The sequence below is a fragment of the Montipora foliosa genome, chromosome 9 (assembly GCF_036669935.1).
Source record: "Montipora foliosa isolate CH-2021 chromosome 9, ASM3666993v2, whole genome shotgun sequence".
Taxonomy (NCBI): Eukaryota; Metazoa; Cnidaria; class Anthozoa; order Scleractinia; family Acroporidae; genus Montipora; species Montipora foliosa.
In genome coordinates this window covers 34,927,618-34,949,071 of record NC_090877.1, presented here as the reverse complement: position 1 = coordinate 34,949,071, position 21,454 = coordinate 34,927,618, and the positions used below count along the sequence as shown (strand labels likewise).

At 41.5% G+C, this 21,454-nt stretch overlaps 2 protein-coding genes, 1 non-coding gene and 1 pseudogene across 5 annotated transcripts in view; 2 read left to right on the top strand and 2 right to left on the bottom strand.

The window, feature by feature from the left end:
* Positions 1-3,293, top strand: part of LOC137970108 (serine-rich adhesin for platelets-like) — an 18,076-nt gene extending 14,783 nt beyond the window's left edge. For both annotated transcript variants that reach the window (XM_068816587.1, XM_068816588.1), the window contains one exon: positions 1-3,293. This exon is cut by the window's left edge and continues 1,326 nt beyond it. In XM_068816587.1, the coding sequence (XP_068672688.1) occupies positions 1-2,463 (2,463 nt within the window). In that variant the 3' untranslated portion in view covers positions 2,464-3,293.
* Positions 3,294-3,424: 131 nt separating this feature from the next.
* Positions 3,425-6,237, top strand: LOC137970109 (uncharacterized; annotated as a pseudogene).
* Trnat-agu (transfer RNA threonine (anticodon AGU)) lies at positions 3,584-3,656 on the bottom strand. The gene has a single exon. It is a non-coding gene; the product is annotated as a tRNA-Thr (tRNA).
* A 2,497-nt stretch (positions 6,238-8,734) lies between the features above and the next one.
* On the bottom strand, positions 8,735-20,766 carry LOC137969708 (PE-PGRS family protein PE_PGRS61-like). Of its 2 annotated transcripts, XM_068816047.1 has the most exons (9): positions 20,688-20,766; positions 19,178-19,239; positions 14,570-14,590; positions 13,417-13,458; positions 12,614-12,694; positions 10,935-10,982; positions 10,231-10,506; positions 9,648-9,782; positions 8,845-9,218 (listed from the first exon to the last, which is right to left on the bottom strand). In XM_068816047.1, exons 2-9 carry the CDS (start codon positions 19,230-19,232, stop codon positions 8,977-8,979), a joined length of 900 nt encoding a protein of 299 aa, XP_068672148.1. In that variant the 5' UTR covers positions 19,233-19,239; positions 20,688-20,766; the 3' UTR covers positions 8,845-8,976. The 2 variants fall into 2 exon arrangements, with proteins under 2 accessions (XP_068672149.1, XP_068672148.1); XM_068816048.1 differs by lacking the exon at positions 12,614-12,694 and having other exon boundaries at positions 8,735-9,218; positions 20,688-20,764.
* Positions 20,767-21,454: the final 688 nt, after the last annotated feature.

The following is a 21,454-nucleotide window of genomic DNA, read 5'->3' as shown; positions in this document are numbered from 1 at the left end:
GCAGGACATACACAGGTTAATTTGCAAAGAAACCCGACATCGTTATTGCAGAATCAGAATGACAGTGATTTAAATTCAATTCCTTGCCAGTCAAATGTGAGTCAAATGACTGTGCAAGATTCTGCGCCATCGCCATCCATTTTATCTTCTCTTCAAACTCGACCATCAAACGGCTATCATAACACAATACCAGAATCCAGACAGATGGGAGCAGAAAGGAACAGACACGTTCCCAGAGAACAGCCAACAGCGCGATTAAGCGGTACAAGTTTGTACTCACAAGTGAAGCAAGTCTATAGTGAGCTACGACAAAGCTTTGAAGAAGTTGCTGGCAACAAGGAAGAAGCAAGCAGTACCATTACAACAGTAGCAAACGGCAGCAATGATTGCGAAAATTCTAATTTACCAAGTTCTTCAAATAGTACAGGATTGTTGCAACAAAAAAGAGACAAGGATAAGGAAAATATGACTTTGTTGAATGGTAAAAGCCATCGAAGATCACTGAATGGCGCTCTTGAAAGTACAGTGCAGAGGTTATTGGCTCTTCAAAAAAAGCAGAACTGTTCAACTAATTCTTCGAGCCAAACTACTGACTCGGTTAATGCGCTTTTTGAGGGTGCTTCAGGGCAAGAAAAATATGTGGAATCAACAGGACTTGAACCATCGGCAACAAACGTTTCCTACCAGGAACGTATTCCAGAAAACGAGTCTGTTAGTGACCCAGTTTCAGAAACTAGTGCCTCTGAAATGCTCGCACGAGAGGGGACAAGAGATTGTTTGGTGACAGATATCAATAGCAGAGAAACAGAAGCACGTGTTGGTAGTAGCGCAGAGAACAACAGGGATAACGTGTTTGTTAGTCCTTCAGCTCCTTTAACTTCCAAAGTTGAAAGTGACAAGCATAACACAGACACTGATGACCCTTATGGATATCTTATGTCTCCAATCATACCACAAACGTACTCGGCAAGGCGTAGTAGAACACAAATCTCACGGCTTGACTGGAACTCAGGTGAGAATGATTCGCATATTGCAGGTAAAGATCATGAAGACCAAGAGAGTGGAAATGAGCCCAGGCAAGCAGATGATGAAGATGGTGATATGGTAGAAACTCGAAGAAATTTGTGCCATGGATCTGCCGTAGCTGAAGCTCAGCAGCGTGCTTTGCGTGAGGGCAGTAATGAAGAAAATGAAGATAATGATTATTGTGTCATGGAGCAGGAAAGGTTTGTTCCAGACTCAGATAATCGTAATGAACCTCAACCCGGAGTTTGTAGTCGTAAGGCTTTGGGAGATGGACATAAGGAGGAAGGCACAGAAACCGCAGAACCATACCAAGCAATTGCTGACAGGAATCAGATTGAGACAAATGAGAGTAATGGTGAGGGAGCTGGAAAGGAGGGTCCTGAATTTGTTGAGTGTGAAAAAGAGACGCATGAGCCTATTGAAGGGGAAGATAATGTCGATGTTGAGATGGAATCTGAATCTGAATGGCATTCAGAAAAGGCATCAGAGTCTGAAATCAACACAGATAACGTGAACGCACAAAGTGCCCCTAAAGTAGTAGATGTAGTGGATAAGGAAACTGATGACAGCAACGTCGATACGGAGGAATCTGTGGAAACTGATGGTGATTGTGGTATTGAATGTGTGGCCAGTGGTGACAAAGGCCACGTTGCTCAAACACAGAGCGCCTTGCCAGCACAAAACACTGACACTGGTCATTCTGAGTTGGACTTTAATGTTTCTGGAACTGAAAAATCGTTGCAGGCTAATAATAACACCACTGATCACCGGGGAACTGACGGAGAAACCACAAGCACTGGCTCTATCACCAACACTCTTGATGAAGGCGACTCGACTCTCTGCGGCGAGTGGTCATCTAGAGATCAAGACAAGTTGTCTGATAGCCCAAGTGTGCAGGGTGAAGGTCACTTGGATAACAGCGTAAAGCCAGGCATAGATTGCCACAACCATGGATTGCAGTCCCAAACCAACCCCAGACAGGCTGAATCTAGTTCTGCGGATCAGTTGTTTAGGGCTGGTGTCATTGAAGGAATTGAAACAAAGCTGTTAAGTGATATCCTAACTTGTCCAGACAAGAACTTCAATCAAAATATGAAGGAAAACGAACCAAACAACCCAGAACGGCAATGTGTTGATGGTCTCCCAATGCACGGAGTTCCTCGGGTGGTTGCCCGATTAATAAATTCGGATCTTCTTATTATGTGGGATCTACCTCCTTACAATCAGCTTGCTGATATAGATCACTTCGAGTTGTTCGTTCGGATCCTTGGTGGTGAATGGTTGCGAATCGCCCAAGTTAAAGCCCTCAGGCTTCCTATGGGATGCAGGCTTAAATATTTAAAACCAGGAAGAACATTTTCCTTTAGAGTTCGTGCAGTAGGTCACGACGGCGTGACTGGTGTGATGAGCCAGCCTTCTGATGTTATATCTTTATAGTGTAGGGTAGACAACGGCTATATGTAGTAAGTAGTATAAGGCAATCACTAAGCAAGTGTTATATTTGGAAATATTTTTCTCCATCCGTTCCATCCCGTATTGCATATTCGCATCTATCATTTGTCTATGGGAAGCTTAGGACAGCAAATTGGTCTGTCTCCAGGCTTTGGTGTACTAGTAACTATATCATTTTCATAACCCCACCTGCTGCATCCGCCCACGAATATGCTAACACACTGGACTTCACATTCACGTCATAAAATTCCACCATCGTGTATAACCCTTTTTGTTCCCAGAGGCTGTTATTCTTTTCGTCAGCAGCAAGACTGACGACCTCTTGCTAGTTCCCAATACTGGCCTTCGCTGTGAAAAGTCATTTATATGATCCCTAAAAGAAAAAAGCTGAAAGAAAGCTCAGATGAGCCTGAAGTCAATGATTTGCGGACAATGATTTGTGATTCCTCGCAATGACGTAGAGAATCGCGGCCTCTGCGGACAAGATTACAAAATGATTACAACTACCGTAGTAATTTAAGATTTTGGTAAACGCCACGGCGCGCCCATGGCGGGACATTTACAGTGGTGAACTTCGTCTTTATTTGCCATTGGGATAATTGATGTCGTCAAGCGTAAGCAGTAGCAGTTCTTTTGTCTTCACTACTGCGTTGAAGAAGCTAGCTATATTTCTTGAATTGCCGTTCTAGTTGACGCTTTTTAATTCTGTGTTTTTTGCTGGGGCAGGGGATTATTATTTTTTTAATTTTTGACATCACGTTTTATAACATTCAGTGTTTGAAGAATATATTCAAAGAAAAATCATCATTTCTGGACATCACTGTTTTAAGAGGGTGTATTTTATTGATAAGTAAGGGTTTCTTAAAACTTTTGACGATAAAAACAAATGGTAAAAAACGACGTTTCGACCGTACTTCGGTCATTATCAAGTGAATCGTAAAATTGAAACAGTGAATATATATATATATATATAGTTATATCCCTTGAGCCAACAACGTATCACCCCCAGGAGGATCGCAAATGGATTCACAGTCCAAGTTGAGGAGAAATTGAGAGAAAGTTACAGGAAATTCAACACTGGACAACTTCTGGGGAAAACTGTAATTGCCCTGAGCGGGATTTGAACCCACGTCCCCCTGATCACTAGTCGGGTGTGATGACCACTACACTATCAAGGCAACCATGCTGGCAACGTGGCTGATTAATCATTTAATGTGTGGCATTTCCGTGGGACTCCCTAAGGGCCAGTTTTTCTATGTGATAACGCTGGATCAACAAGTGATTCACAGGCGGACAAGGGTAAGGGTAATTAATCACCCTTGCGTGTGAAACCAACATAACCTGCATTGTTGGTTTGTTGAGCAGCTGGGTGCCCAAAAAAGGAAGCATGCCATTTCTCTCCGTCTCCATGGTGAACTTAATAGAACTTATTAGCCAACGCCTTTTATGTAGTATGGAGGAAACCTTGGAGCGTAAAGGCAAGATGCCTACATACTACAAGAGATTTGTGGACGACACACTGACCATTATGCTAGACAAAGCATCAGCAGACAATTTTCTCGACATTTTAAACCATTGCCATTCCTCTATTAAGTTCACCATGGAGACGGAGAGTAGTGGCATGCTTCCTTTTTTGGGCACCCAGCTGCTCAACAAACATAAACATGTTGAGACTAAGGTGTAAATTAAACCCACAAATACTGACCTCTTGCTACACTACAAGAGCCATGTAGATGACCAGTACAAACGTGGATTATTAAAAACGCTGCTTGATCGTGCATTTTGACTTTCGTCCAATTGGCACTACTTCTGTGAAGAATATGATCGATTGAAATTATTGTTTTCTCGACTAAAATATCCTGACAAACTTGTCAACTCTTCCATTTCACGATTTGTTGCCGCCAAAGCATCGGATGAACCTGTTGCCTCATCTACTGTCAGGGATCGATCAGACCCAATTCGTGTTGTCCTACCGCTTAAAGATAAGGCCTCAGCTGATATTGTGCATTCGCAACTCCACTCCCGTTCAGCCCGTTTTTGTCAGCCAGAAGATTGAACAAGATCTCAAACTGCGAGAAGCTAAGCCGCCGATTGTAAACCAACAGTGCCTTGTTTACATTTTTGAATGTGACCTGTGCGATGCAGGTTATGTTGGTTTCACACGCCGCCATCTACATCAACGCGTTGAAGAACACAAAAACTCTTCTTCATCTATTGGCAAGCATTTTCGCGACAAACATTCTTTGGCTCCAAAAGATCTTTCAAAGAATTTTAGTGTTTTAATGAAGTGCACGAACAAATTTGACTGCCTCGTCTATGAAATGTTTTTATCCAAAAGTTAAGACCTACTCTATGGTGGAGGTATAGAGATGATATCTTCGATCTTTGGACACTAGGACATGATAAACTACTTCAATTCACGCAATTCATCAACTCTCTTTATCCCACTATTAAATTCACCCTTGTTCAGTTTTGAGAAACGAAGTATTGAATATCAAAGCTACTTAATTAATAGAGGATACAACCCCTCTCAGGTCAAACAACAATTTGAGAAAGTCAAATCCATTCCCAGGGAGAATTTGCTTGTTCCCAATATAAAGCAATCTAATAAGGTTTTTCCGTTAGTTTTAGATTACAATCCTTCTTTGCCAAGCATCGGGAAAATTCTATATTCCCATCGGCATCTCATTGACAATTCACCTTCCCTAGCCAAAATTTTCGCAAAGGGATCTATCATTCCCTCTTTTAGAAGAGCCAAAAACATTAAAGAAATCTTGGCACGACCTCGCCGCACCATATACACAGATATACAAGGTTGTTATAAATGTAAAGGCAAATGCGATCTCTGTAAGAATTTTTTAGTAGAATCGGATCATTTCTCCAGCACTTGTACAAGCAGGAAATATTTCATCAGACAATACCTTCATTGTAAATCTAAAAATGTTGTTTACTTGATCACTTGTAACAAATGTAATGTTCAGTATGTAGGATCAACCACTAACGAGTTTAAAGGGAGATTTCGAAACCACAAATCGGCCATGAGCACAAAGAAGAACACTTGTAAAGTGGCGATACACTTTAACAAAGAAACTCATGTTTTGTCGGATTTCGTTTTCGTCATCATTGAACAAATTGGTAATTTTAGCGATCAAAATAGCCTCGACCATCGTCTGCTTACAAGAGAAGCTTTCTGGAGTGCACAACTTTGCACCCTTCAACCTTATGGTTTGAATAAAAGATCAGAATTCCATTCTAGGAATAGAATAAGATACAATTAACACCTTATTTTCATCACTCACAAGTGTTGTCCTTTTTATTTTTTATATGTTATATATTTAGGGATTCTTTTGTTCAAAGGCTCAATCAAGGATTTTGTTACGAGGCTGAGAGTATAGCACACAATGCTTGAGTTCAGGTGCTGATGACTAGGATTTTGTTATGATCCATTCAAAGGCCTTTTTTTCGGATCCTGTCCCGAAAATGGCATTGTGAGCTAGAAAGCGCCTTTGTTCAAAGGCTTTGACTTGGGAATTTGTTGCATCATTTTCTCTACACTATTATGCAATACCCTAGTGGTCTAATACCTTTTTCCTCTCACATGATTGTTTTTATTGTTCTTATTTGTTATTTTGATTGCATTGTTTATTTTTTAGCCTATTTAAGTCTTAGCCTTAGAGAGATTCTTATTCCAAGTATTTTTAACCCTGTACACTCTATACTGAGGAAGCCCGAAGGGCGAAACGTTTATTAAAGAGTTTTGGCCACGGAAGAACTTCGCTGTTTACTCTTTCTACACAAACTACAATTTTCGAGTGCAAGCGTGTAGTATCCTTTGGATCCTTCTTCCAAGCGGCATCACCGTTGGTAAGCCAATCTTCATTCAAATATATATATATATATATATTTCTTCGCCGTCCTCTTCCCAAAATCGACGTCAAAAATGGCCAATTTTGTGAATGGCGTGAACAGTCGTCAATGTAGTTTCAATTTTCTTGTCCAACCTTCCAGGCCGTTCTTACCTGTTGAATTTACGGGTCCATGCCTCTCACGTCTTCTAGCGACAGCATTGTACAGCAATGTCTTTCTACTTAAAATCTCTGGGGGTCGCGTTCGTTTTCCCCGCCCAACCTCATGTAAAAAGGTACTTCCGTGCACACAACCCTTGTGATGTTAATCGACAAAACAACACTAGCGCCTACTCATTTGGGAGCTAAAACACGAACAACACGTCTGCAAGGAGGACGTCATCCAAAACAAAAGATTCACTCAACTAAAACAGTTTTTGCGATGACTCCACGAAATATTTTAGACGTTAATTGTGTCAAAGGTTCCCCGAACACGTGGCCTTCGATGTGATCGTAGGTTCGCCCTGAGGGTGGCAACGCCGTGTGTGTACAGCACACTTTGCGGATTTTTTCTTGTGTGACTTGCTCTTTCTCATGGAGTTGACGTCGTCACTGACCTTCTAAAGCTCGCTTCAGTGTAGCAACAAGCATTGTTCCTGATGGTACTTAGATCTGCCTATATGTGCAATTTTGATCTTGTTCTTGCTGGTAAGCTATTCTTCCAAATCTTTTCCAGTTTGCTATACGCGGCCCTTGCTTTACCTAACCTTACCTTGATGTCATCTTCTGTGGCGCCAGAGGTGCTGACACGAGTACCCAGGTACACAAAATTTTCTACGTCGTCAATGTCTTGGTCATCAACCTGCACCTTTTCGTTGTTGGTTGTGTTAAGTCTAAGGAGTTTGATCTTCTCGGAATTGTCGTCAGTCGTTTAACTTGGGCCACAGCATCCATCTGATACCTGTGTTGTCATCCTCTAGCGTTCTTCTCGTTATCCAGTCCATTACAAGCAAGAACAAGAACCCCGACATATTGCAACCCTGTTTTATACCAGACTTTACATCGAACCAACCGGTTTGACCTGCACCATCGATCACTGCACATTGGCTCCCATTGTACATTGCCTTGACCATTCTGACAAGCTTTGGAGGGATCGCGTCCGTCCAAACGGACGAGAAAAAGCTGGATACGTTCCTGCACAAGAGCCTTTGCTGAATACTAAAGATCCACTGGCCAATGTGTATAACCAAGTGGGAGATAAGGAGAAAAACGGGGTTGGAAACGATCAGCAGACAGGTGGCAAGGAGGAGATGAGCGTGGTTAGGCCACGTCCTCAGAATGGATCACAACTCACATCCAAGAATTGCACTCACATGGGTACCGGAACGTGGAAGGAAGAGGGGTCGACTGGGGAGACATGGCGCAGAACTGTGGAAAGGGAGCTCAAGGAGAAGAACTTGGGAAGGCAGAGGCAGCATCGTTTGCTGCAGACAGGATAGCTTGGAGGCAGAGAGCTTGCAGCCCAATTCTCCTATAGGAGATCGGACATTAATATATATATATATATACATGAAGAATTGCCCTGAGCGGGATTTGAACCCACGTCCCCCTGAATACCGGTAGGGTGTGATGACCACTACACCATCAGGACAACCACGCTGGCAACGCAGCTATCGAGACAGTAAATTGGCCTATCGTGAGTATCCCGGGATTCTTTCACGGGTGGGATGGGAAAGCCTAAACCCCTTCATAGTCTTAAACCTAAGGATCGACTAACGATTCACAGGCAAACACCAACTTAGGCATCAGCTAATCAGAGGGATCAAGTTAATGATGCAGGCTTATTTATATAGACCGTAGAATGAAGAAATGAAACCCATCCCGTTAATCAACTGATTAATTGTGTCGAATGAAAAACATGAAGAATTGCCCTGAGCGGGATTTGAACCCACGTCCCCCTGAATACCGGTAGGGTGTGATGACCACTACACCATCAGGACAACCACGCTGGCAACGCAGCTATCGAGACAGCTATCGAAAATGAGGATATTGTGCTGCCTGCAAATGGTTTAATTTTCTGATGTATGCAGCTATGGACGGAAATCTTCGGAACGATTTGGCACCTACCATAATTTTACGTGGAATTTTTTTTATATTGAAATCAAATCATAATTAACGTGAGGAGGAGACTCGGCTGTCAAGTTTATTAATGGTAGGGCCATCGTCAGTGATGAGTAGGTCGAGTTACCTTCCCTACCAAAACCACCTGTAGTTTTCACTCTCACTAAGGTGTGATGAAGTATGGAACACGGGATACAAGAGCAAGGTCTCCAGTAAGGGTACTGTCATAGACTCAAATTAGTTTGGTAAGGGTATGTCAACATACAACTGCGAATGGAAACATCGACTGATAACAGTTCCATAGGTTTAATAAAATTTAACATTTTGTAGCACAGTTACAGGTACTTTCGATAGCTGCTCAGGGTAAAGAAAACACTTTGTATATAAAATTACATCGTGACGTCTTTTTTAGACTTTTACCAGTTTTCAGTTGACTCGAAAGTATCTTATATAATTACGAATAACTGTCTGTAGTTGCATTCGAGTACAAAATCATCCGGGGGCAAGTTTTGACGATTTAGTACCCATTCATCTAGTTTTTGTGGTGGCTCTTGACGTTCTTTTTCTTGTTGAGCTTTCTAAGAAATTTGCGTACTTTTCCCATCTTGGCTCGTTTTTGACTCATACCCGGGATTGCGCCGCCGATAGCATTTTGAAGGGCATTGGACATGGGACCACCCATGCCACCACCCATCTGGCCTCCTAATTCCTGAGCACCAGTAAACATAGCTCCGACTCCACCAGCATTTCCCATTGCCCCCATGTTCGGCATACCTGGTAAAAAGGAACGGAAACACTTATCTGTAGTAACTCATTCATATGCAAGTGTCCCCCATCGCATTTGTTTCAAGAGGGTTTCTTTAATCAAATGTTTAAGTCTTGTTTTCGCGATTACTTAACCCATGAAAGGCATCAACATGTGGGAACGAAGGATTTTGGATTCGGTTTCGTGAGCCCATTTCCCGTTTCCCTTTCTTTCCAATGCCTGTCACGTAGCCTAGACTCCACGATCTTTGCGACCATCAAATAACAAGATCTGGTGAAGGCAAGGCCTTATTTCACTTAAATATTTGCCGGTACTTCGGATGGTCTGAGTATTCCAATAAGCCTTTAAACATCTTAATCAACAAGCCCATGATGGTTTTCCTTTTTTATATGTTTTGTTGTCAGCGATAGGGTTTTGTGGCATTAGCAATGTCTCACCTCCTTCCATGTTCATTCCAGCAATTCCAGCACCCATACCTCCAAGGCCCCCCATAGCTCCCATTTGTGGCATTCCTGTCATTCCTGCCATTCCTGGTCCTGGCATGTTTGGCATTGCATGCATACCTGCCATAGCTAGGGAGTAAAGGATGGAATGACATGAGGTATGCAGGTAATATGCCATTTGTGCCATTCCTGGCATGTTTGGCATGACGTGCATGCCTGCCATTTGTAGGTAATATCAAAGAACAATGGCAACACCATCGGTCCTTGGGGTTGTTTGCATAGACTCGGGACTTTGTCATGCTTCATTCAACTCACCATCTATTGGTTTTATTCAGAAATCCCCCCCCCCCCCCCCGCCCACCCATCAACACGTAAATATATACCAACTATGCAAAGCGTTTCTCAACAATATTGAAGGTGTTAAGCCACTGACTGATACGTATGAAAATTCAGAAAAAAAGCAGAAATCATGTATCTGGTGCATATGACATAGCGCATTAATATACAGGCTAGTGACGAATACAAAAGTCGTGATTGAAACTAAGCCATTGATGTTTAAGGAATACGTAGTACGCACCTCCTTCAGCACCTTCGATAAATTGTTTCGACATCGCTGCGCCCTCTTGTGGGCCTCCAGCTGCTCCCGGCATCTGCATTGCCATGGGCCCTGCCTCAAGGCCGTTGGGCATTTGCATTCCAGCCGCTCCTGTCATACCTCCTGGCACGGGCATACCACCTCCCATCATTGAAGGCATTCCTTCCATGGTTGCTCCACCGCCTTCACCGATTGAAGTTGCTCCTGCACCAAAGCCCATGCTCAGGTCTCCCATTGGACCACCCAAAGGATTAATTCCTGCACAAGAAATGAAGACATTGTTTTGGTTCCTATTATTAAATTCAGAGGGAGGGAGCTATTTCTCGAAACAAGTTGCCGCAATATTTCAAGTTTAGAAATGTCTTAATGTTAGTGAGATTTTTAGTTGACGAAATCATGTCATCTAAAATAATTACCATTAAGTTCGACTGCTTAATACTGTTAACAATGGATTACAGCAGCCATAGCGCCTTTTGGGTTCCTCCCAACAAGACCTCGGGATTCCTTTCTCAAACGCCCCAATATTGTTATGAGCCCAAAATTGGATTTGGCCGTCCTTGCCGTCATGGCAACTAAAGAGGCGATGCGGAATTACCATTGCAACATCCCTAAGGGCTATTAGCTAACCATACATCTAACTAAAAATAACAAAATGCAATTTAATAACAATAACTGTTTTATCTTACCACCGAGCCCGCCTCCTAAATTCGGTCCAGAGTCCATCAGTCCTGGAACTAAAAGAAAAATAGAAAAATAATGTCTACAATGACCAAAGCCGAAAAAACGGGACAAACTGTCTGGAGACTGCAGGCAGTCCACAGGTTCCATCATGCTAAGCAACTAAAACTAATGAAAGGAAAACGTCTTCTCGTATTCGTTGCTAGAGTAAACTCAGTGGATATGGAAGGGATGGTGTGGGTTTTTACGATTTGTTAGTATCCCAACACGTTTTGGGTAAGTCTTCAAAGTCACGAGATACTGGCAAAATTCGATTTTTATGTCGCTTACTATCAAGTTTTAGATGGCCAAAAAGTGTTGGTTCCTTATTGGTTCTGCAGATGCATTCGTGCAAAAATTCAGTCCATGCCTTTAAAGTACATTTGTGTCCAGGGGCCCGTTTCTCGAAAGTCCCGAAAACTTTTCGGGCCCGAAAAGCCATTTGAGAAGCTGCCAACCGCTTATTTTGGAAGGCCAATCTTTTAACGTGTTTTCAAGGTAACAAAACTGACTGTGAAGTTTGACGTTCTTGAGATAAAAAGGGAATTGTGACACCCGAAAATGGTCCGTAAAGTTTCGGGTCTTTCGTGAAACAGGCCCCAGGAGGGCAAGTCTTAGATGCACACCCAAGCAGTTTCGATATCCAACCCCAACTGCCCCTTCAAGTCTAAGCATTTGCGGCCTTTTTCCAACAGTAAGGTAAGGGTAAAAGTTAACGTTAATTTTAGCGAACGGTAAATGCAGCTTTTATATCCTTATTTGACGAGCAGCATTTGGGGGACACTTTGCGACGTTAATTGTCTGTGTTCCGAGACATGAGTGATGTTGAGGTTGGTGAGAAGAGCGGTTGAAATCCGCGTGCATTTAATTACTTCCCTTTCGGAACACATTAATTTAACCCATTGACTCCCAGGGGTTCCCCATTGACGAGTAAAATCGTCTGGTGTTAGACAGAGTAAAAGTCTGGCCGGTTTGGACGTCAAAGGGTTAAAGGCCGGGGTATTAACCGTTTTTACGCTACTAATCGACAAGGATTCAGTACTTAAGTATAGTCGTTGGCCAAACGAGGGGGTTGGCGCGGCTTGGGTCGATTCCCAAACTCAATGTATTTTGTGTCCACTACTCAACCAGGCTAACACAACAATGATATTTGGGCGTGTTGGCCAGCCAAGCCACCCGTGACTCTTATTCAGCATTGGAATGGCTGCAAAAACATTTACACATTAACCCTTTGAAATAGAGAATAGCGATGCACACAGAACCGGACACGAAAACCCCTAAAAACCAGCAGGTGGAAAAACTGGGGAAAGGGGCCCGTAGAATGACTAAGCCTACTGACGCCCGCAAACCTAAAAACCTAAATCCCACAAACCACTACGCATCTAATACGGCTCACCAGGCTTCTCATAAGGTTTGAGCGGGTTGGTTGTCTACTCTGCTCCGAGAAGTTATCCTCGGGTATTCCGGTTTCCCCCTAATATCAAAAGCTAACATTTGATTGGATTTCCACTATTCCTAGAACCGTATGTTAGATAACGGTATGGTTAATTTGCTTTCCCTCGTTAGATAAAAATCAGGTGAAATGAACTTGGCAAGTAAGCGATAGTCATTACACTGTGTCATGCAGTAAGCAAAATTATTTGTTAACCTTCTTGGAAATCGCCAGATTTTTTGCTTGAGGCCACTGTCCTTGACATACTGGGTATCATATTGCCCTGGAGCTGAGGTCCTGTTTTTAAGTGTCAATTACAAGAAAAGAACGACGTATTATTAACTTAACGGAATCGCAGGGAATTCCAAGCAGTGACCGTTCCAAAGGCGATATGTCGTTTTTTTCGGTGTTCATTGTTGCTTTGATTAGCAGATTAGGCAAAGGGACGATTCTGTCTAAGAACCTATGTTAACAATGTTTACGAGAGACCTGTGCCATCCTTTAGTGTACTCTTCGAGGTGAATGATCGCTCTCGGACATAATATCAAAACAGTGATCATAAGTTTTTAAAATGGTAAGGAGCAAACTCTTTTTCCCCTTCCCTCTTGTTTGCAATGGAACAGTGATTTAAACCCCTGGGTCCGGTTGCTCGGAAGCCGAGTAACTTAATGCAGGATTTGCGGAAACGTTTGTTTCATGTTTTCAACTTTTTGGTGAAAGTTTCGTTTGCTCATTTTTGTTTTCAAGATTGACTTCTTCTAAAGTAAAGTTTTTTCAAATTTCAGCGTTGAACAGCATTTTCCGGGAGTAGAGAAATAAACTCGTTGGTTCACTTTTAATCGGCGATTAGCGTTAATGGGCTTTTGAACAACCGGGCCCTGGTCTTCATTTCCAAGACTTAACAACCGTAATAAAATGCAATAAATGTCAGACTAACGAATCTGCCATTTTTTTGACAACATAGATGAGAAGACGCTTTCCTCCATTGTGTTACTAAGCTATATACATGGAGCACCTACCTCCCTGCTTCTTGGAGGCTTTGTGGGTTACATGTCCCTTTTCTTCAAAAATTGAGAGAGAAAACGACTCAAATAAATAACAATACGTTTTCTACACGGTGAACACCTCTTCAACCATGCAAAAGAAAGGGGTTTTTGGTGAAGTTACCATATCAGGAATAGAAAGAAAGCTTTTATCAGGTGATCTTACTCTGGTCATTCAAAGCCTTCAAGCAAGAGAGGACGAGGAGAGAGAACACATTCACCATACGCGCGCCTCTTCCAATACTATTTTTTTAATCTCGGCTATTTTAAGAAGGCACCTGGTTGGTTAGTTTTAATTACGTCATTAAAATTCGAGCCCAAAATAACTTTCACAGCATGGCGCGAAGCTTAAAAGTCACTAGATCCAGATTTTAAAGATGTGCTCCAAGCACAAATTTTGGAGGAGATTGATTGCATTCGGGTCTGTTCTAAGCTAAGAAGGTTCTGTGTGTGTTCCTGGTGCAAAGCTTTCAGTATTTGCTTTCGTAACCGTGAGTGTGCGCACTCTAAACGAATCAGTGTAAAACGCGCGTATGAAAAGTTTGGCCAACGATAAACGTGGAGAAATGTTATTCTCTGGAGAGTGACCTCTCTGCTGCACAATTTATCTAGCCCCAAAGTGGGGCCTCGTCAAGTCAAGAGAAGAAACGATTACATAAGGTTAAAAACCTCAGTTAGGTTTTATTCTTATCAAAGAATCAGAAGTGTTTTTTTTCGGAGACGTCCGCATAGGCAGTAGGCATGCTTGAACACGAGGAATAATGATGAGGAAGCTGGCCTTTTCCCTTTGCGGCTCAGGTTCCATTCCTGGATTTGGCATCCTTTGTGAGTTTAGCTTTCGTCGTTGTCAACTCTATCTCGAGAGGTTTTTAGTTGCTTTTTCGATTTTCTTCCCTTCTCAAAGACCAAATTTGACTTGTTTGTTTAGTTGATTGTTATTATTGCTGAACAGCTTTGAATGCTAAATCCTTTTCGAGAAGTTATAAAGTAAGTATTATCATGGGAAATGGAATGCTCATTGAAAAGTATTACTGTTGTTGTCGATATGTCAATTTACTTCAGAACTGGCAAATTGGCATCGCTTTGAAAAGTAATGTTTATGCTACCAACTGAATGTATCAGTACTTACTTGAAGGTTTCTTGGCAAACCCTGTTGGAGAAAAGCACATGTTAAAAACATTTTAACAAAATTCGTACTTCAATTATTGCGTTTATCGGGAATATCAACTTAATACTGCTGAGCCAACGTTTAGATTACTCGATGGTAAGGGACCCGTCATCTGTTTTACTAAAATAGACCGGTACAGTTCTCATTAGGGCACACTACAAACTACCCTAAACCTGCCCCCCCTGACAATGAAGTCTTAGAGAAGGCTTAATTGCAGAGGATATTGGAATAAAACTAATCAGAACGCATATACATTGGATGGGGCATGTTACCAGGATGAATAATGGAACGTCAAAGAGAATTGACCTGGGGATCCAGAAGAATTGGTTGCCTGCATCTTCGCTACAGAGATACATGCAAGCATCCACCCACATTGACTACTTTCATCAACCCACAACGCTGTACGTTCTGGGGTTTTTTCCCTAATGTTTCATGTTTAATTTTCCTTGAATAACAAGCACAGTACAGCAATGAAAAGCCAAAGCCAGAGGCTTATGCGGCGTAGGTCAGAGTACAGAAATTACAAGAGGTGCCTGCTAATTGATAATAATTAACATGGTAAAGAAAATATTATTAGTTAACCATAATATTATTGTGGACATACTTAGCAAGAAAGAAATAACATAAGAAAAGAAAATAATAAGAAAGGAAGGAAAGTTGTGATATAAGTAAGCATAATACACGTATAAAAGATGATTGAATGAGGGAAGAGAAACTAAAATAACAAATAGTAATCTTTGAGTTTACGTTTATAATTGGAAAGAGCGTGGGAAGTACATGATGAAGGAGGAAGACTGTTCCAAATTTGAGGACCTTCTACACGGATGGAGTAAGAATATTTTAAGGAGTGAATATGTAAGTTATCTCTTTCACGGTAGAATAATGATAATAGTCAGCATTGAGATTGAAGGGAGAAGAAAGTGGGATAGGAACACCCTTTTGCACATGCGGAAATATGAAGCAAGCGACCTGATACTCGAAAATGTGAAAAATATTAAGCATCCTGAACTTTTTGAAAAGAGAGTAAGTGTGAGTACGTGGAGGTAAATAAATAATGATTCTACGAACTTTTTTTTAAGGCTGAAGAGAGGTTGGAGATGTGATGAGTAAGTGGAGACCCAGATATTCGAGCAGTATTGGAGATAGGGAAGTATTAGAGAATTATACAAGGTGCATAGAGTAGTGGATAGACGAAATTGTCTCGATTTTATGATGCCAAGAGATATAGCGATTTTAGACAAAACTACCTTTATGTGAGGTTTCCATAAGAGATTTTGATGGATGATGATTCCTAGAAACTTAACAAGTTGAACTCTTTGTATGGTACTATTATCAATACAGATGGTGAAATCATTAGAATTGATCGTCTTTCTAGGAGGATGAATATAATAAATTTAGTTTTATCAGGATGTAAAGTTAACTTATTAGCCTTGAACCATGTAGCAACAAGGGAAAGTTCATGATTAACAATGCTAAATAGTTAAGAAATATTATTATGCTAAAGAGAGAGGGTGGCGTAATCAGCCAAGACTATGAAGGAAAAAGGAGTGGCCCCAGCACAGAGCCCTGGGATAAGTATTCGTATGTAAAATCTTATCGAGAGAAATTTGAAGAGCCTAAAAATTCAAAATGTCTCTGTATTGTTCCTGAAACAGTCGAGTGCAATGATGCACGATCTTTTGGAGTCAATTGATCAATTTGCCCTCAAATACAGAAATGTCTTATTCAAATTAGATAAAATAACTATCACTAACCCCTGTCCCGCTTATGTCATAACGCAATTTCTTTCAATTATATAGTTATACATTGATCAAAATGTTGTTCTTAAGGTGGATCAAATTCCTCGTTTCCACGAAGCCTTTGCCATCAAAGCTGCTCGTCGCATCAACAATCTTCTCTAACAAAGACATCTGCATCCTGGTCTAACTTCAAAACCACCAGGGTTAACTTCAACACCCACATCGAAACTTTAAGATAGGAAAACCAAGCGTTTAGCTCGGACAACCTCCCAAATCGATTTCACACTCGCCATGGGTCCCCTCTTAGGTGACAACATCCCTTCTAGACATATGGCAGCACAAACTCCATTTCCCGCTGCGTACACCGCCATCGGCTAGTCAGAATACTCCAGAATGTCGCCGAAGTTCCAACAAGTTCATCTCTGCTCACTGGGAACAAGCCACTTATGGAAGACATCGCATATGTTCTAAATGCAATAAGTAAGGTTGCGACTGAGTTGTTCTTCACCAAGAGCCAGCCACTTGCTACCTGGTCGCTAATTTTCAGTCGTTAAATTGTTCCAACGACGAGATCAATTGTGGTAGACACAATAGTGCAATCCTTGACCTTCCACCTGTCTTCAATCCTTTAGTACATTCAAGGAACGTCATTATCTGTGGATCTCACAATCTGACATTCCTGCAGGTGAAAATCTTCGCCCGGTATCTCTTCTGTCAACCACATGCAGATCTTCCTCAGTTAAAGCAATAGTCACTCGAAAAACCAGTCTCAGGTTCTGATGTTGGCTCCCGTTACGTCCCATCATGTCGTGTCACCAACCACCTCTTCATGCACTGGAACGTGACTGAACAAAACACGTTCCTCCTTTGCAAGTATCCCACCGTATGTCTACATCCAGGGTTTCCTTAAGTAAAATGAAATGTTGAAGCAAGAATCACCAGTCTCAAATTTCTCTACTCCAAAAATCCGGCTGAGCTTCTTGCCATCTAGAAGGAAATTCAGCTTATGTTAAAAATGAAGATGTTTCAACCAAGCAAATCCAAATGGGCATTGCTACTCGTTCCTGATTCAGTTTATCTTGGAAAAGTGTTCGCTCTTTGGGATATCGCAAGTGGATATTGGCAAATTCCATTCAGCCAGCCGTTCGTCATAAAAGTGTAATACGTTTTCATGATGGACTTCATAATTCTTGCGATTACCATTTGGGTTAAATCCTGCTCTTCCCTTCAAAAGCCTTGCAATGGTGATAAGTAAACATCACCAGATGCGCCAAACAAACACCTGCAATGGGCTTAGAATTTCCGAAAGCCTCTTGCAGTCATTGAAGGAGTTCTTATCAACCGTGGTAAATTCGTGGGTGATCCAAACCACAATGTAGTTCGAGATGACAATGAGTTACGTCAACAGTTTTTCAACAACAAAAACAACTTGCACAGAATGCGCCTCTGTCAGCCCCTAACACATTTCCAGATCAAGGTACTCATATCGCAATAAGTTCAGAATTAAAGTCGCTTTAGAGAGTATCTGAGTGCCTTCCAAAAACCTGAAAGGTACGCTATTGCGGCTTGAAAATTTGTTATCACAACCTTCATCCTTGGTTAACGGAATTTTAACTTTCTTTTTATGGTGTTTACAAAATACAATAAACAGGACCCATTGGCGTCCTTCTTGTTAGTAACTTTTTTGGACTTCAATAGGACTTTTCACTGCATTCCAATTGAAGTTTTGTGTATTGTATTGTTTCCGTGCCTGATAAAACTAAAATCTCAACTATAAAGCAGTTACCTCTTGGGAGATAATGCCGCTTTTTTACGGGCGCTTTGGGCGGCTCCGGAGGCTTTGGAGGTTTCGGGGCTTCAGGAATATCGTACTGATCCTGAACCATGGGAACTTCTGGTATGTCACCAGAAGTTGGCATGCGTGGTATTTCTTGCGAGAATACCCACAAATACGGCACCGTGCGATAAACACAACCATTTGGACCTATAATGCACGGAAACTCAGGCGTTTCAGGCGTATCCGGTGTAGGCGGCGTCTCTGGTGTTCTTGGGGTATCTGGCGTGCGCGGTGAAACTGGAGTACTTGGTGTTTCCGGTGTGAGTGGTGTGACAGGGCTCTCCGGGGTCCGGGGTGTCTCCGGCGTTTCTTTGGTGACTGGGGTTTCCGGTGTCTCTGGGGATTCCGGTGATACAGGAGTGTCTGGTACGGGGGCGTGGATGTCTGCGGCGCGAGCTTGGATCACATCTAGAATGGTTAGGCAACTAAAAGCCTAATATCCACAGAAGGTTTTCAATATTGTAATCTGTTAAACGTATTGCCTCAAACAGGACCCATTGGAGTCCTTTTTTATAGTTCTTTTTTGGATCTTGAGAATCGTGCCTCCTTATTAAGGAGAACGTCCTTGTTGAATGAGGACACGGAATCTAAGTAACTGGCATGCATTGAGAGTTTAATTTATATAATGCCAATCCTTTAAGATGAAGAACACCATACTCAAACTTCATTCAAGGAATTCGAATTAACAGCTTTCATTTTTGGCAGCCTCCAAACTTAGCCACCAGTCCGTTTGACATCTAGGGTACGGGGAAGGTACAGTTGCTCTATGTATTCTCCTGACAGCAGAATTTGAGTCGGTAGAATTTAAACCGATTAACTGGTTGCACCAGTAAATCACCTAAGCCCCATTTCTGTTTGCACTACAGCATGCAGTGGTAAAAATCAGACACAATGGGTTTCTTTTCAACGACAAATGGCATGGATCTTGCTATTCCTGACAAAATTATCAGACCACCACAAGCGAGAGGATAACCTGCAATCAACACGTCTCACCTTGCGATGTTAGAGTTAAGAGAAGCCCTATGCAAAAGCAGTTCCAATACTTCATGTTGTGTCTGTTGAAAGAAACGGAGATTAGAAACATATAAGCTCGACGATCCCGTTTATCGCAAGAAACTTAAAGAGGCTATGTCACGCAAAATGATGTAATTTCTTCAATCCAAAAAGTATAATAAAACATTGCAATAGCACTTAAAACTGTTGAACAACATAAAAGAAATACAGCAGAAGGAATGCATGGATGAACACAGGTGGACAAGATCGGAAAAAGTGGATGGCATTTGGGTAATCTTAAAAATGGTCGGCCCAACGTTTTTCAAGTTTATGGCAAATCGCCTGGATAAAAGTTGTTTTTGCTCAGAATCATCTTGTTTGTGATGTAACGATAATTTTAACAGTAAAGGATTCCGAGTTTTAGATTCGTGATTATTATTAATAACTAAAGATTTCCCTTAAACACCTTAAAATAACGTGACATAGCCCCTTAATGGAATTTATCCAGAGCATTTTCTGAGCGAGTCTGTTTTCATACAAGACCACACACTGGAAAGATCGCCCTGATTTTTTATCAACACCAGGTTCTTTATCGAAGAATGACTTTCTTTATCGTCGAACAAATAAACCAGTGTTGTGGGCGGAGCGTTCACTTGATCTCTCTTTCTTGAGAAGGAATTTTTTCGACGCTAAAGAGATACCTTTAAATCTGTTTAAATGGAGGGCTTTTGTAGTTTTAAATTCTGTGAATGCCTTTTAGCTTATTGTATTCATGTAATTCAAGGTATTTTTTTACTGATCCTTCTTCATTGAAAGTAAACAATTGAATGTCCAGAGGCCGTTATTAAGCTGGAAGACTGTTTAAACCACGCCACAAATTTGTTACGTCTAATTCCACCGCATGAAAACTCATAGGCTGAAAAATGCAAATGTCATGGCGAACACGACATGTTTGGGATAAAATCGAAATAGCGCCCAAAATAAAACAGCTGGACGTAAACATTCTCTGCGCTGTACAATGTTCCTTGGTTGATTGTGATTTTTGACCCAGACATGGTACTTCACGGACATACATGGTGGTTCGCACGATTCTCAAGTCAAAAAAATATCTCCTCTGTAAGTAAAGCAAGATCATATGCGTCAAACTCTCTCCAAGTTATTTCACCATCAAGACTCCTCTAAACGTTCTATTTCAAGCGCCTATTTCAGATTCAATGTTGGGACACGGACATCGTACAGACAAAGTTAAGGGTGATGGTTCTGGCTACCGATCCCCGAAAAAGCATCAGTCTTAAAGCTTGCTAGAAATAACATGCACTTTTTTCTCGGCTGTTGCAGTTAGCAAAGACTTTAGTTAAATTCAAGACAGAGGTTGCCTTTGAAAACCGAACCGCACTTCGTAGACAATACAATGACTATTTATAAATATCGTTTTTCATAACATCCGTCAGATTTGCGGCCCAAATTTATGATCGATATCATAACATTTACAAGAAGATTACCATCTTACCTTGACAATTCTTTTTTTGCGAGGAGTGGATCTGAACCTGGATATTTCTTTTCTCGCAATAACAGATTGTCGCCGAAAAAAAATTATTATTTATGCACCACCCGTTTTCATTTATTATACAACAGGTCAGAAAATGACTTCATGCGACATATTTTTAAAGCTTCTTTTCCTTGAAGTCTTTAAGTTGTTAACTAAACAATTGTTTTTGATTCCCCAAATACGACAGCACGAAAATTTTGCTTCTAATTTTAGGATCTGAATGAGTTATTGACTTAGTTTGGTTTATTCTTTTCGGAGACCAAATAAAATTATGTTGCTGGTGGCAACATTATTGTTGGGCTCCGTAAAGCACGGGTAGTGTTTCAAGTTCAACGAAGCAGCTCTTCTGTGGCAGAACATAAAGAAGTTCACTGTCTCACTCAAAAACTCTGCGACCGGTTCTCAATTGTCCTATAGTTGGTCCTAGGTTTTTTTCGAAAAACTTCAGCAGTGGAAGTGGCTAGAGCAGTCGCCTTCGAAAAATTTTATTCCCGGCGTCATGTAGGTTGACTTTCTAGGTTATTTTTTTCTTCTCCGGGGGGTTTTCTCCTAGTACTCGCTGCGTTTCCCCCCTCATCAAAAACCAGTTAATTTCATTAACAGTCTCCCCAATTTGCAGAGGACTCGTGATCGCCTTTGTAAGCTTGAGACCCTTACGATTATGTCACTTCTACTCACTTCAAAACAAACTTAATTCTGCAGGATGCTTATAGATAAGCAGATTCTGC